The 15,935-nt window shown below is 48.0% G+C and overlaps 1 protein-coding gene across 3 annotated transcripts; it reads right to left on the bottom strand.

The window, feature by feature from the left end:
• Nucleotides 1–997: 997 nt before the first annotated feature.
• On the bottom strand, nucleotides 998–10,785 carry LOC123136890 (probable ADP-ribosylation factor GTPase-activating protein AGD14). 3 transcript variants are annotated; one of them, XM_044556393.1, is made up of 14 exons: nucleotides 10,600–10,785; nucleotides 10,360–10,476; nucleotides 8,494–8,555; nucleotides 8,249–8,336; nucleotides 8,102–8,163; nucleotides 7,919–8,012; nucleotides 7,331–7,804; nucleotides 6,703–7,176; nucleotides 6,458–6,628; nucleotides 2,928–3,032; nucleotides 2,651–2,845; nucleotides 2,302–2,416; nucleotides 2,137–2,203; nucleotides 998–1,573 (listed from the first exon to the last, which is right to left on the bottom strand). In XM_044556393.1, the coding sequence occupies exons 2-14, from the start codon at nucleotides 10,456–10,458 to the stop codon at nucleotides 1,456–1,458; spliced, it is 2,124 nt and encodes a 707-aa protein (XP_044412328.1). In that variant the 5' UTR covers nucleotides 10,459–10,476; nucleotides 10,600–10,785; the 3' UTR covers nucleotides 998–1,455. The 3 variants fall into 3 exon arrangements, with proteins under 3 accessions (XP_044412328.1, XP_044412330.1, XP_044412329.1); XM_044556395.1 differs by having other exon boundaries at nucleotides 2,651–2,839; XM_044556394.1 differs by having other exon boundaries at nucleotides 10,360–10,473; nucleotides 10,600–10,774.
• Between the last annotated feature and the right edge of the window lie 5,150 nt (nucleotides 10,786–15,935).

The following is a 15,935-nucleotide window of genomic DNA, read 5'->3' as shown; positions in this document are numbered from 1 at the left end:
TTTTGCCTCCCAAAAACGTGTTTTTTGTTTTTTTTTTTCTCCTTCCGCGAGAGGCACGATTTTGCTTTCGCGAGTCACGGTCGTGCCCCCCAAAAAGGAAAAAAACGTGTTTTTTATTTATTTTTTTCCTTCCGCGAGAGGCACGGTTATGCTTTCGCTAGAGGCACGGCCGTGCCTCTCAGAAACGAAAAAAAAAACCGTGTTTTCTGTTGTTTTTTTCTTCCGCGAGAGGCACGGCCGTGCCTCTCGAAAACGGAAAAAAACGCGTTTTTTGTTTTTCTTCTTTCACGAGAGGCACGGTTTTGTTTCCGCGAGAGGCATGTTGTGCTTCCACAAAAGGCACGGCCGCGTTTTCTCTTTTTTTTCCTTTTGTGAGAGACACGATTTTGCTTCCGCGGGAGGCACGGTTGTGATTTCATAAGAGGCACGGACAAGCCTCTTTCGAAAAGGGAAAAAACCCACGCTCCCGGTCCGGTTTTTCGTCCGGGTTTTTTCGGCTGGTTTCTTTCATGAAAAAAAAATTCATCAAAACCCATCAACATGGATCTAGTTTTGAAGATCTGGACGCAAGGAATCCAGCGATGAAAATGGTTCAAAATTTGAACGCACGGTTTAAGAGATAAAACATTTTGAATAAACGGATCTACAAAAAAAAGGAAAACTCTCAGGTTGTGACAAGTGACGCACATGCAGCACGCCACTTGTCGCAACCTAGGAAGATGAGAGTGATCTTTGCAATGAGTAGTCCACAATTAGTGATTTGGTGATCAAGCTCCAAGTCTGCACCCAAGCCAAGCACCTCAAGCTCCAAGTCTGCACCCGAGCCAAGCACCAACCCCAGGGCTCGGAGGGAACAAGCGGGCAAAGTCCAATCCAAGGGTATTTGTTGTTCAAACTCGTGTGTATAGATCGTTCCTCCCAAGAAATAGCAAGGAAAACAACCATGCCTGGAAGAAAGGATCCATATAATGCAATAATAGCATGAGACCAAAACAACTGATTAATCACAATTATACATCCTTCAGGCATGCATTGCAATAAACATTAAAATTGAATAGCCAGCTGGACTAAAAATAACATTCTGAACTAAGTACACTATCAGATATGGCCGCTCGAAAGATCCCAATCAAAAACCATACAAGGCATAGGGTCTCTGTGAATATACATCGGATGCAACGCACACAGAACACCAAACACAAATATACAAGAAAATAGGGGCTAGAAGAACCGCAGAACTCCTGCTCCTGAAGCTTATGCCCCACATCGCTTCCACCTTCCAGATCAAGTTACATGGAGCTACAGTGACAAACACATAACCAGTAATATGAAACAAATTTTCTCCAGGGCTTTGTGCATTCTTATCTCACTGGGCAGTGGGCACCACAAACCAGTGGTCTGAAGATACACAAGATACCATAAACAGGTAACATGGTACGTCCACATTTGATAAGCCTTTTACCCGAAAGGATTTCCACCCACAGCACCATAGGACGGTGGGGTGTTTGGCTGGGAATACCTAGGAGCAGCTTGTTGATCATAGCCTACGCCGAGGGAACCAGCACCTCCTTGTTGCCTGTGATGTCACGAGTAAGTCGGACGTGTTGCCAGAAAGATCACAATAAACATACAGCCTTGATCGCTCTTATCAGATTTGAAGATGCAAACAAGGACTACCCATGCCATTGCAAGTGGGATGCTAGTAGGATGAAGATGAAATAATCACATGATTGCTTTGAAAGCTGGTGGCATTCAGTGGTTTATCTCGACCATCCAATATGACCCAATGGCCAGAAGTGACAGTTCAGCGAGTTCTAGTTCCCTATTTAAGGTGGGTGCTATTTTTTGTTACCTATATTATACTCCCTCCGTTCCCAAATATTTATCTTTCTAGAGATTTCAACAAGTGACTACATACGGAGCAAAATGAGTGAATCTACATTTTAAAATATGTCTATATACATCCGTATGTGGTAGTCCATTTGAAATCTCTAGAAAGACAACTATTTAGGAACGGAGGGAGTATATGACTAAGATGTGGTATAGAATAGTTGGAAATAATAATTAACTCGGCTCATATGCGAAGCGTAGCACTAACATTTCAACTTACAGGATATACTGATAACAAGTATAGCTCACCTTGGAAGCATGCCATTAGGTAGCTGCTCAGGCATGTTGTTTGAAACATGCTGCATCATGTAATGGTCTGAAGTCGAAACACAAATTAGTACCGCATGTCAAAGTAGTGGTAGTAATAATAAAGAGCAACAGTGTAGAGACGGTGATGAGGAACTAAGTAAATACTTTGATGTACAGATGGCTGATACATCTGCTGAGGCTGCTGAGGTGGAACTCCAAAACTAGAGTTACCAACTAATGTTGGGTTAGTAGCGCCTGATGATGCTCCCAGTGGTCGGGACTGCTCAAGGTCACAACAAAAATGAGTTAATAGAACAAACGATGAACATAGTTAACATTAAGCAAGAAACCAACAAGTTAATGTGGATAATCAAGGTAAAGCAGGAAGTGTTTCAAACTGATTCACTTAACAATTATTTTTTTGCTCAACGTTGAAATACTTGAATTGGAGGAGAAAATATGCAAAATATTCTACTTTCAAATATTATGCAGAAGAGAAAATATCTAGTTATACCATGTGAGCTTGAATTGGGGCTGCCTCATTTCCGAGGTCAAAAGGGTTTGAAGCTTTCGCAGGTTGGGGATACGCATTTTGCTGATATACAGGCTGTTGATACGTAGGTTGTTGGTATGTAGGTTGCTGATACATAGGTTGTTGATATGTAGGTTGAGAAAATGCTGCCTGAGGATATGACTGCATTCCCTGCAACTGGGAGGACATTTTTGTAAGACAAATATTGACAATGATCTCAAATAATAATCATATGAATCACTATCATGAGAATGAATACCATTGCAGCAGGATACTGCATGCCAAATCCCATTCCAGACTGGGGAGCTCTCTGCCAGCCAGGCATTGCTGGAGTTGCTGATGGATATAGTGAAGTAAAGAAATCCTGCAGAGATTCGATCTGATGTTAGATGTGCCGATGCAATGATTTCATTTAATGGAATGGTTTTGACAACATCAGCTTATCACGTTCTTAAAAAGACGACACATTTATCTTCAATTGACAATTAGGCGATGGTCTTGACTCTTGAAAATGAACACATGTCAACACATATGAACACAAGCTGTTAACGTCAATGAACATGTGTTATACTCCCTCTGTAAAGAAATAAACGACTTTTTAGATCACTAAGTTAGTACTCCCTCCGTTCCTAAATATTAGAGATTCCAATATGGACTATATACGGAGCAAAATGAGTGAATCTACAATCTAAACTATGCCTATATACATCCGTATGTAGTTCATGTTGAAATCTCTAAAAGGACTTATATTTAGGAACGAAGGAAGTATTTCTTTACAGAGGGAGTACTATTTTATGGAGAACAAAAAATCAAGCTAATACCTACTATGATTTTGCCACCCGCTAATGATGCTCTCAGGTACTTTTTTAGTTTTTATAATCTACCATCTGGTTTCTTCAGATATAACTTGTTGGCCTAACAAGATACGGCATGCCCAATGCATCAAAACAGTCATTAATACTTTTGTAGCCCTTCCATGCCTTGCATTTGTTTGATTAGGAATTGCAATTATTACAGGTATTTATATAGTTCTATTTCTGCATGATAAGTGCTTATATCCCACTGAAATGTGATCTAATATCCTGTTATGGCGCTGCTAGAAGGAGGGCGCGAGAGGGCCGGCCGGGGGCGTTTTGCCCACGGCCAGGCAAGAGGGAAGGGATTTCCTTCTTAATTCTTGCTTGATTAGATTGATACATCTCCTCTCTTTATATAGAAAGGTTTACTTGACTCCCAAGCAAGGCTTACTTGACCCCTAAGCAAGCGAGTCTTATCTCTAATTAACCCTAAGACTAACGGGCCCATTAGGCCCATTACGTACTCTAACACTACACCCCACCTGGACATGCAGCTTGTCCTCGAGCTGCAGCCTAACCAACTTATAACTATGACTCGACGCAACACAAACCTAACACCTAAAAACAAGCCTTTTACATCTCGGCTTGTGTTATTACTCTCAACCTGAAATAAACTGGGACGCTTTATTTTGGACGTGCACGTGTACAGCCACCTGGATCCCATGGACACCACCTGGACAAAAGGAGTGCATGTGTATGGCTGTTGGTCTGCACCGCACAGGAAAGAGTGGAGGGCTTGCGATGGAGAATGACAAGGAGGAGTGCGCCTCCCCAACCGTCGATGTCGCAGACTTTGAGGTCGTTGCCCGCAGGAAAAACAGCATGCCCAAGATACCCGATGCAGCGGACGAGAGCGAGGTCCTTTGCGCAGCGAAGCGCAGCCGGGAGGAGCTGCAGCTGCAGACCACGCATCTCCCGCACACGCCGACACGCAGCAGCTTGCAGCCTCACCGCTGCCGACACGTGGCGGGTAGTGATCCAAGCCGGAAGCGGTGACGGCGACGGCGGGAACTTGACCTGCTGGATGGGGACACCCTGGGGAAGCGGTGATGGCGACGGTGGGAACTTGATCTGGTGGATCGGGACTACTGCCGACACAGTCGATGCGGGGCCGGAGCTGACCGGCGGTGGCTGCTGCAGCGGAGCGCCGGGCGTGGCGGAGGCCGCCAGGAGCGGCAGCTGCCACTTCAGGCAGGGCGGGGCGGTGGTGGCGGTGGATGGCAGCTGCAGCGGTCCGGCGAGCGCGACAAGGACGCCCTGGGGCAGCGGCAGCGGCTGCTGCGGCGGAGCACCGAGCGCGGCGGAGGCTGCCAGGAGCGGCGGCTGCCACAGCCAGGGCGGTGCGGAGGCTGCCTGGTGGCGGCGGCTTGCCACAGCAGCCACGGCGGCGCGGGGGCGGCGATGGGCCGCGGGGGGCGCCGCGAGGATCGGCGACGGCCACTGCAGCCACTGCGGGGTGGCAGCGGGCGGCGGCGGCAGCTGCAGCTGGGGCTGCAGCGGCCCCGCGAGCGCCGTGGGTGGCGGGTACCATGGCAGGGCCGGTGGGCCGGTGGTGGCGGCCGGCGGCGGGGTGGCGGCGGCCCGTAGGGACTGTCTAAGTACAGCCGGATCCCCTGGACCGCTGTGACCAGGTCGTTGAGGACCCTGGTGACCTGCTCCGGGGTGAAGACGGTGGCAGGGGCCGCGGTGGAGGGAGGCATCTGGCCGGTGGAGGCGCCGGCGGTGGAGTCCAGCAGCGCGGAGGTGATGGGCAGCGGCGCGGTGGTGGAGGTTGGCAGCGGGAGGGAGGGGGTTGGCGGCGGTGAAGACATGATCGAACCGAAGCTAGCTGATACCAAACTGTTATGGCGCTGCTAGAAGGAGGGCGTGAGAGGGCCGGCCGGGGGCGTTTTGCCCACAGCCAGGCAAGAGGGAAGGGATTTCCTTCTTAATTCTTGCTTGATTAGATTGATACATCTCCTCTCTTTATATAGAAAGGTTTACTTGACTCCCAAGCAAGGCTTACTTGACCCCTAAGCAAGCGAGTCTTATCTCTAATTAACCCTAAGACTAACGGGCCCATTAGGCCCATTACGTAACATATCCATAAAAAACCACATGGCCCCATCTAAATGCAAGTACCGAACCTCTCCCTAAAAGTAGACATACTAATGCTAGTAAAAAGCTCCCCGGCTTAGATACATCAAAAGAATAACAATATTCTCAGCCCTGGCTTATCATGTCTTTGTTAAAAAATACTCCCTCCGTCCCAAAATAAGCGTCTTTGATTTAGTACAACTGTAAGGAGGGAGCAGATGACAACTATCTTTGATTCTTCGTCAACTACTAATGAATAAAAACTATTTCATTTGGTTAGGTGAAAATCATGCCATTGGAATTGATTATAAATATCTGATGATATTTTACTAAGTACTAACATAATTATAAAAACAGTAACAGTCAAAGTTGCATACTGGAGACTGCAAAACAAAAAGCTAACTGGATTCAGAATGGAGGGGGCAGTACTTTGCGGTAGCTGCAGTGTAGGGCATGCAAACTAAGTGTGTATATTATGCACTTCCTCCGTTCCTTTTTACTCCGCGTATGAGATTTGTGTCAAGTCAAAATGTGCAAAGTTTGACCAAATTTATATTAAAAATATCACATATACAATACCAAATATATGAAACATGGAACTACATTCTGTAATGAATCTAATGAAATTCATTTGATACTGTGAATGTTCATACTTTTTTCTATAAGTTTGGTCAAACTAGAGATACTTTGACTTCAGACAAAACTTATATGCAGACTAAAAAGGAACAGAGGGAGTATGCCACATCAATCAAGCAATGGGTGAAAATGGAAATCTGGAATAGCTCATAGGGTGAGGGCATATAGAACGTGTTCCCTTGATAGCTGCTCAATAATTTACAAGTAATTAATCACATACCACTGGCAGTACTGTCCGCCCACTGGATTTGCTGTCATGAGAAGACGTTGCTTCTTGAATACCACTGGTTCCTTGAGAATTTGAAGGCAATTGAGATGGAAGACCACCCATAGAGGCAGCCACAGCAGATTGATGAACTGCAGATCCTTGGACAGGCATTCCTGTTGAGACCTGTAACACAACTTCTTTCAATAAAAATACTCATTCGATGCACACTTCTTGAAATTTTCTGCGAAGGGAGGTACCTGATTGCCTGAGATTCCAACGGGTGGACCAAATAATGAAGAATGTGATGTATCTATCATGGACAGCTGTCCTCCATTTGCTTGCGGATCAACAGAAGTTGAAAAGGCTGACGTATTGGAGGCAGAGGGTGTTTCGGAGAATGATAGTTGTGCAAGCACAGACTCAAGTGGATTTACGGTGCTGCCTACTTGTGGTGTTTGTTGCTGCTGGCCAAAAGCATCAAAAGATGCCCAATCACCGCCGCTTGCTGATGGAGCACTTTTGCCTTGTTCAAGAACATGTTGCGGCGTTGTTGCGTTAATAGGCTGTGCACTAACTGGCTGCTGTTGGGGTGTAGGGGCTGTCTGTGATGGCGGGGCAGATGCAGTGGGTTCAGGATCTGCACCAAAATCAATTAAACTGACTGGAGTTGCTGCCTTCGTCTGTTCCGAAATCCCCTCGGAAGAACCAATACTGCTGGCAGTAGATGTCCTCTACAGTATGAAACATGCAAGACAAAACAGTTAAAATTTTGCCTCGAATTCTCAGCTTAAGAAGAATATTTGCACAAAAATATGCTAACATTTCAAGGGTATCTAAAACCAGTGTCTGAGAGGGATTGAAAACACCAAGAGCGACTAGAACAACCTGTGCCTGAGGTGGAGGCTCAATGGTCCTGGTTCCATTTGGTTTTGGAGGATCAATCGGTCTGGCTACATTCGGCTTTGGAGGTTCACCAATCCGAAGTTGAGGAGCATCATCACCCAATATCTCCCTCACTGGCCGTACAACAGGAGGACTAGATCCGTTGGCTTCTCTCTGGTAATTTGGAGACCCAGTCTCTGGCTTTCGTGGTTCAGAAAACCTGCGGTCCTCGAACCTTTGAACTGGAGTCGTTTTCCCAGATCTATCGTCGACAGCTTCAAAGTGGCGGGGGCTTTTCTTATAGTCATTCTGGTCATAGCCAGGACTACGTTCTCCATAGGAATGTCTGGAATTTCTGTCATCACTCCGTCCACTATAACTCCGACGGTCAGAGTAACTTTCATTGTATGGTGGACTTCTTGAACCACCCCGATTTCCATCAGATCTTCTATTTTCGCTATGTTCATCCTTATCGTCCTGAATATGCAAATCAACCAGAAAAAAATGAATTTACAAGATAACAGAGAGTTTCCCAAAATTGATGGCAGTTATCACAGCAGAAATGCTAGAGCTATAGGGAGCCAGCATCACCTTTCCCCTCGGTGGTCTATCAGAGCTTCTTTCTCCTGTATATCTCCGCTCCACGTAAATATGCTTGATGAAATTCCTCAATTTGTCCGTATTACTGAGACAGTATGAAACAGTCAAACAGGTCAGAATTCTAAAGGCAAAACTAACAAGGTATAACCTTGAACATGGACAAAGAAAGGTAACCTGCTGTCAGGGTATGGATTACGCTGAGAATCCCACTCCTTGAAAAATATTTCTCTAGCACGCTACAAGTTACGCAAACACCATGTCAAGTTAAGCAGAAATACATGAACTGATGGAAAATTCAGAACTATAGGAACATGGAAATACCTCATTTCCTCCTCCTTGTAGAGCAGTGACTTCTTGTGCGGTAAATTTAGCCATGGAAACAGATTTCACCCGGTGAGTGAACTCTCGGCTAGGAGGAGCAGAAAAGAAAAATCAGGCAATTATTATGGAAGGCTAAGTTCAATCATTCCAATTGGGGGTTGTGAACCTGTTATTTAAATCGACCATGATAAATCTAATTTAACAAAACTAAGACGAAATGAAAGAGAACTGAAAAGGAATCTTACTGTGCTCCACTGCAATTGGTACAAACGAAGGTCCAGAAATTTGTGCAGACATATTGTGGTCCCTGTTCATACCAATATATGTGGTGCATCACTATTTCAATCTTTAGGAAACATGTAAGGTATACAAATAACAAGCAACATGGAAGGTGCGCAAAACGGCCTATATAATTCACAAGCTGGCACTCATAAGTTCCGTTTATGGTGGAATGGAATAAAATTAGCTCTGGGGAAATGCAAGGAAAACTGAATTGCAGCAAGACAATGGGCACAAATCTGAGCTAATGAATCTTCAAATTGTCAAACTTCATGCACTAGCCAATGCAACCAAAAGCCCTAACTGATGGAAATGGCTAGGCAATCCGTATGGCTCAAGGGGCCTACACGTGGACACAAGGGGGGGGGGGGGGGGGGGGGACAACAATTTTTGGATAAATTGCAAAAGCCAGGACTTGAACTCAAGACCTTAGGCCCTCATACCATGTCAAGCTTCATGCACTAACCAACGCAACCAAAAGTCCAAACTGATGAAAAGGGCTAGGCAATCCATATATACACTTCAACACAAATATGACATCAATGGGCACAACTGTTTCTACTGTCAATCACATCCATGGCTTGTCCATTTTGCATTATTCTTCACGTTAAAAACATTAGATGGTTGTATCATATCAGAGACACGATGGAGCTATAGAGCATAACAACTAATGCAATTTTATGCATAGCAAACTAGGAAGCTATGTTTTTAAGGCGACGCCTTACCGCCTTAGGGAGGGGGGGCGCTTTGGCGCCTAGGCGACGCCTAGGCGGGCGCTTTGGACGCCTAGGCGCCCAAAGCGGTCGATTTTCCAAAGCGGAGGGGGAGCGCTTCGACGCCTAGGCGTCGCCTAGGCGTCGCCTTAGGGACGCCTTTAAAACATAGTAGGAAGGTTTCAATTGTGATGTCAAAATAAAAGGGGTGCGGCCTTCAAATCAACCCATCCTGCTGCATACTCAGTAGTAAGCACTAGAGGTGTCTCAAATAACAGTAGATATCATGTGCACTGGCGGAGCATCGGCGGGATGAAAGGGGCCTACAAGAGAAATTTTTGCAAGGATAAGCTACTTCTAAGCCTAAACTCTCTGTGAATCTCCCTAGCTTTTTACCCCCCCCCCCCCCACCCCCCCGCCCCCCCGGATTTGGTTCACGCTCCTCCACTGATCATGTGAATGGATATGTTGGGTCCTGCTGAGAATAGAATAGAACATGAACAATTGACAACAACTCATGGCACAAAGTTATGCAGGATGCAAATGTGGCACTAACAATTAAGATTTAGTAACATCACTGCGGTGCATCCCAACAACGAAACCACTGAAGAGACCTCAGTAGCTTCAAAGAAAGGGCAAGAGTCGATTACCAAAATGGTAGTCATCCAAATGGGCCTCGCAGTTTCCACATTGGTAGCTTCGGTGGGCGCCTAGCCACTAAGGGAGTGCGCATAAAAGGGCCTCAAGCTTAACAAGGTGTGGCGAGCGATGAGGCACCCATAATCCATCGCCACTTTCCATATTATTAATAGCTTAGGCTCATGTTGCATCCCAACACCATGCTTGTGACTACCGTATTTATTTAGGACCACGGCATAATCTGCAGACCGAGGCTGCATTTATCTCTAGCCCACCTAACAGGATGATGGTTAGACCCCCTACCAGTCCATGTCCATGAGAACCCTCCTACGCCATGCGCATTCGTGTTTGGCAGATAGGCGCCATTTGCAGCAAACCATGGCGGATGAAGTCAAGCGAGCTCTAAGCCACTCTAGACTCCCACACCCGAACGCGGTCTCAAATCCGACCACATTAATGAAGCGAACTGGAGAAACCTACCAAATTGTTGCAGTTGATGCACCTCTTGTTGGCGGGCAGCTTGAGCAGCCCCCTTATGACCCGCTCGTTCTTCTCGTCCTCCTTCACCCGGCTCGCCATCGCCCGCCGCAAACCCTGCTACAAAACAAAGGAAACCCAACCATCAGCAACGACCCCCCGAAATGGCCCGAGATCCGGCGAGACCCCGCCAGATCCGCCCGCGATCACCACGTGCGCACCGACCAATCGACGAGCGCTCACCGGGAGAGCCCTCCTCGGGGCGAGCGCGAGATCCCGCGCGGGCGTGCGGAGGAGCGGGGGGTGGGCCGAGGCGAGGTGGCGGTGGCGGTGGCGACCAACGGAAAGGGCCCCCTCTTTTGTTGTCGCCGCTGAGCTGCTTCGCTGAGGCTGCGCGTGTTAGTAGAAAAGAGTTTTTTTTTTCCTTGTCGTGGGGTTTTATTTACCGGCAGAGGAGAAGAAGGCAGCGCGACGGCTGGCGGTCAACTTGCGGGTGTAGACCGGCTGAAGCCGGTCGCCGGGCAGCGGGAGGGAGGCGGATGTACAATCCAGACGGGCGGTGTGGCCGGGGATTTGGCCTTTTGGGTGGCGAGTGAGTGAGCTGGACGTGACCGTTCCGTCATTTTTGCCGTGGTTTGTTTTTGGACTCGGGCAATGATCCCCGTTTAGGCTAATCACCGACAGTTTTTTTTTCTCTTGTGAGAAACACTGCTAAGCTTTATCAATTAATCAGAATGTTTACAGACATTGAGCAAAATATGTCGGCCAACACTTGCGGACAGTTCTTTTGGTAGCTTGTTGGGGCGGACTTTTTTAGATGAACAAGGAGGCCTCTCCGCGGCTTCATTACCAGGATGAAATCAAACATAGTCTTATACAAACCAGCTCGCTGAAAGGAGCAAATCCAACGGCGGACTTGCAATTAGATCCTGCTTCAAATCTCCAAAAGATAGATCTTCGTTTGATAAGCAAGGGAGGGAGGGGGAGAGAGAATTTTTTTTTTTCACATTATATTGTTATTACTTGTTGGGCTCGACTAGTTCGTTGAGTGCAGCCTGGCATGTATGGACTCTAGTTAGAGGTGATGATTATTTTGTTTTTGTCTTTACGTTTTGGAAATGGACTCTCTAAGAAAACTTTTGGAGCTGGAAAGTTTATTCTTTTTTGTGAAAACTTGGAAAAGGGTAAGCCGTCTCTAAGTCTCCTCCATGCTGCCGCTTGGTCCCACTCCTCTATCTCGTCCCACGTTCATCGGCAGTCGGAAGAGTGCGGACCCACCCCTTTCATTTTTCCTCGGGTTTTTGTTTCCCCGACGGCATCGATGAGGTGACAGTCATGATGGACCTTCGCAGTGAGATCTCTTCGGCCTCTCCCTACCTCGATGACATCTAATCCGTCCCTAACAAAGGGCCTGTGAGGATAGGTGTCTTCGTATTTGTTGGTTTTATTCAGATCTTGCAATTGGTGTTTCAATCAGTGGAAATAGTTGGTTGGATCTTGGTGTGGCGATTTGACCTTTTCTTTTCTACGGCATGGACCAGTTTTTCCAACCCTCCGGACTGGGGGTAAAGGATTACAAGCATGTGATACCCCAACGGCTCTTCATTCAGCGGTTACTAAATCTTGTTTCTAGAGGTGAGTGACCATTGCGAGCTTCACAACGCAACTGGCCAGGGAGTAAGGAGTGTTGTTTTTTACTCATGATGAGACAATCAAACACCTCCATTTCCAATGCAAGTTTGCTTGTTCTACGTGGTCAGTCATCCAAATAGTGTCAAATTTGTATCCGTCCACAAGTGTTGCCAACATTTTTGGTCATTTGTTGGGCGGTATTCCAAATAAGTTCAAAAACGCTAATAAGGGTGGGAGTGTATGTGACGGTGTCCTGGATTAGGGGGTCCCGGCCTAGCCGGTCTAGTCCATGGACTGGACTGCCAGCCCGTAGAGGAGGAGAGATTCTGGAGGTGTCTAACCTGCTTCAACCGAAGACTTGGCGTGTACTTCAAGTATATCTGTTAGATTCGACATGTAAGCCCTAGATGGTAATCGACCATGTGTAACCCTAGATACCCCTGGTGCATATATAAGCCGAAAGGTTTAGTCCGTAGAGACATTCATTCATTCATCATCATCGCCATTACCATGGGGTTTACACCATAACTTACGATCTCGAGGTAGATCAACTCCGTACTTTGGTACATTCATAATATAAGCAAGAGCAGGACGTAGGGTTTTACCCCCTTAAAGAGGGCCCGAACCTGGGTAAAAGCATCATGTCCCTTGTCTCTTGTAACCCATTGATCTGATCTCACAGCTTGGGCCCCCTACCTGAGTTTGACGGTTATGACACCAAATTTGGAGCCTTCATTGAGAGATCGTTGTTGGATCGCCAAGGATTGATGGCTTGCTTACAGATTGACAACGGTATTGGTTGTCGTGACATCTTCGTCCCCCGCCAACTTTTCGCCTTTGGCAGCATCATGCTGTATGCGGATCCGACTGACCGTTTGGGCCATGTCGAGAACTTTGAGCCAAACCAGGTCGTCATGTTCGAAAGCCTAGAGTACATCACGGATGCCCGAGGTGACCAAGTCCTTTCGGAACGGATCTTAGATCAACTCAAAGATCCCTCTGGCATAAGAAGTCCGGAATGGGTTTCCAATCTGATCCTCGAATCCGACCTTCCAACAGAGCCAACCCCGGAGATAGATACGGTGGTGACCATGTCTGATCTAACCCCTACCTCATCGGATGATGGCCCAGAGCCGAACTCGTATTCAGACTAGGCGGCGGTTGATGAGGATACAGACCTAGGGTAGGGTCATAGGCCTGACCTATACGCCCCACCCAAGGTCACTACCCTAGAAGCAAAGGAGATCAAGAGAGACAATAGGGAGTACCCAACAAGGACCACTCGGGTACCCCTCCATCCTGAAATCACACGACCAATCAATCATTCGACCATACAAGAAACCACTCGACCTACAGAAGACCAGAAGTCAGTCAGAACAGCAACGGGCGAGTATTCGCTCTGTAGTCTTTAAGGACATTAAAGACATTTAAGGCTGGCGTTATCAGTAACGCCCATCTTTATGTACATTGAACTCTTTGTAACGGGGGATGGCTGGGGTCCTGGCGCACTCTATATAAGCCACCCCCTCATTTGGGACAATGGTTCGCACCCCCAGTAACACCACACACATATAATCCAGTCGACCGCCTCCGGGCACCAAGACGTAGGGCTTTTACTTCCACCGTGAAGGGCTTGAACTCGTACATCTTGTGTGTACAACTTCATCATAGCTGAGATCTTGCCTCCTCATACCTACCCCCCATTCTACTGTCAGTCTTAGGACCACGACAGTTGGCGCCCACCGTGAGGCAGGTGTCTTAGCGACTTTCTAGTGAAGTTGCGATTTCTCATATCCCTATCATCATGGTTTCCGGCGGTGGATTGGCTAAGGGCCGCGAGATCCGTCTCAGAGCGCTCGTCTTCATCGCCGATGACTCCACCTGGCTTCAGGAAGCTCCCCTTGACGTCGAGGCGCTCCCCGTCCGTGGAGCAACGCACTTTCGCGCGTGCGTACGCGGTGTCCTTCTCCGGTAGCCGTCGACCCAGTATCGGTCGGCTCCTGTGGTATCCTCACTCCCCGCTGTTCGCCGTCACAAGCGATCCGGTCAGTCGCGGCTTCAGCGGTGGGTGAAACATGCGGTGGCTCGTCAGTCGGCCACCCATTAAGTCGCGACAATCGAGCCCGACGAAACTCTCTATGGCCTGTTTGACCTGCCGATTGGCTCCGCCAAGACCGCATCCGAGTGCGATAGCAGCGACCCTACGGCTGAAGTCTTGATGGTCGACGGACTACGTAGTCCGCCTGGCTTCCGCCGCAACAACAGCGGTGATGGTGGCGGCGATCCGTCGCGCGTTCATGAGGAGTACCGTCCCGAACCCCTCTCTTCACAGCAGAGAGAAGAATTTCGTCGCCACAACATGGATGCACTCCACACGGCCATCATTGGGGAAACCCCTGAGGCTCGGGCCTTGGAAGAGGTGCGCCTGACTAATTTAGCTGAGCGCACTCGGCTGGAGAACCTTCAGCATGCACTCGACGAGCGTGCTCAGGAGCAGATCCCTGAGTCTAGTTGATGACAGCTTTTTCCGCCTCAACCTAAGGTATACCACACTCCGATTCAAAATCTCACAGCTGCGGCCCGTATAGCAGAGTCAATTCGGCCTTCCCAGTCGGAGACTGGCAGAGGTTTGATGCAGATCCGGGCCTTACTCCGGGCAGCAGGAGAATAGAATACAACAGTGTCTCAATCGCGGAATAGGATTCATAGCAGGTCCGTGATGGCGGATACAGTTCAGTCGGCCCACAGCCCAAGATCACCCCTGCGGCGTGAAGGTCGTGGGCATCAGCAAGATCAGTACAGGAACCATGGGCAGCATGATCACCGACTCAGCCATGACGACAGTCGTCGAGTGCCCACTCCTCCTCCGAGGAGTGGATCATATGTGCCTTGGCAATACGATGACAGACACCCTCGCAGTGGCGAGCGCAGAGTACCGGTCGACCCAAGAGAGCCAGGCTTTGATGCGAGATCTATTCTCGTTCAAGGTCTAATCGACCGAAACAGAGCGCACAGGGAAGGCCCTGACATAGATCGTCTAACTGGCAGCAGAGTTCATATTTCGGGTCCAGAATGTTTCAGTAGAGCCATCAGGGCTGCAGTGATTCCTCCCAACTTCAGGTTGGCGACTGGAGTCAGCAAGTTCACTAGAGAGTCCAAGCCTGACACTTGGATTGAGGATTACCGAGTGGCTATGCAGATTGGTGGGATAATGATGAAGTGGCCATGAAGCATCTTCCTCTGATGTTGGAAGGGTCAGCCAGAGCGTGGTTGACTCAGTTAGCCCCTGGCAGTATATTCAGTTGGGAGGAGCTTGCCCGAGTGTTCGTCAGAACTTTTGAGGGTACTTGCAAACGACCAGCAGGGTTAACAGAATTGCAGCATTGCGTGCAGAAACCGAGTGAAACTCTAAGGGATTACATTCAGAGGTGGACCACTTTGCATCACAAAGTGGAAAATGTATCTGAGCACCAAGCAATGTGTGCCTTCAAGGAAGGCGTTAAATATCGAGAGCTGGTCCTGAAGTTCGGTCGGACTGGAGATATGTCTCTGACTCGGGTGATGGAAATAGCCACTCGGTACGCTAACGGAGAAGAAGAGGATCAGCTTCACAGTGGAAAGAGTAAACCAGTCGGCCAGGATGCCGGTGGAGGCAATTCCAATCGGTAACAGAAACGTAAGGCTGAACCTGCAGCGCGTGGTGAAACTACGGCAGTGGTTCAAGGAAAGTTTAAAGGAAAACCTAAGGGGCCCTGGACCCCTAAGAAGGTAAAAGATCAAGCGGGAAATGATGTGTTGGATTTACCATGTCACATTCACACGAAGAAGGATGAAGAGGGTAATCTAATTCATCCCAAGCACACCACTCGGCAATGTCGACTCCTGATCCAGCAATTCCGAGAGAAACAGTCCAGTGAAAAGGAAAAGGAGTCGGACAAGGACGAGGA

This window comes from Triticum aestivum, chromosome 6B (assembly GCF_018294505.1).
Source record: "Triticum aestivum cultivar Chinese Spring chromosome 6B, IWGSC CS RefSeq v2.1, whole genome shotgun sequence".
Taxonomy (NCBI): Eukaryota; Viridiplantae; Streptophyta; class Magnoliopsida; order Poales; family Poaceae; genus Triticum; species Triticum aestivum.
The sequence above is the reverse complement of the archived record's forward strand: the minus strand, read 5'-3'. Positions and strand labels throughout refer to the sequence as shown.

Excerpts from the sequence above, each read along its gene's own strand:
- LOC123136890 (XM_044556393.1), bottom strand. The coding sequence starts at position 10,458 with ATGGCGAGCCGGGTGAAGGAGGACGAGAAGAACGAGCGGGTCATAAGG. Across the intron at positions 7,805-7,918 it reads ATAGACCACCGAGGGGAAAG|GACGATAAGGATGAACATAG; the intron begins GTGATGCTGGCT and ends TTGCATATTCAG. Across the intron at positions 2,417-2,650 it reads CCCCAATTCAAGCTCACATG|TCCCGACCACTGGGAGCATC; the intron begins GTATAACTAGAT and ends GACCTTGAGCAG.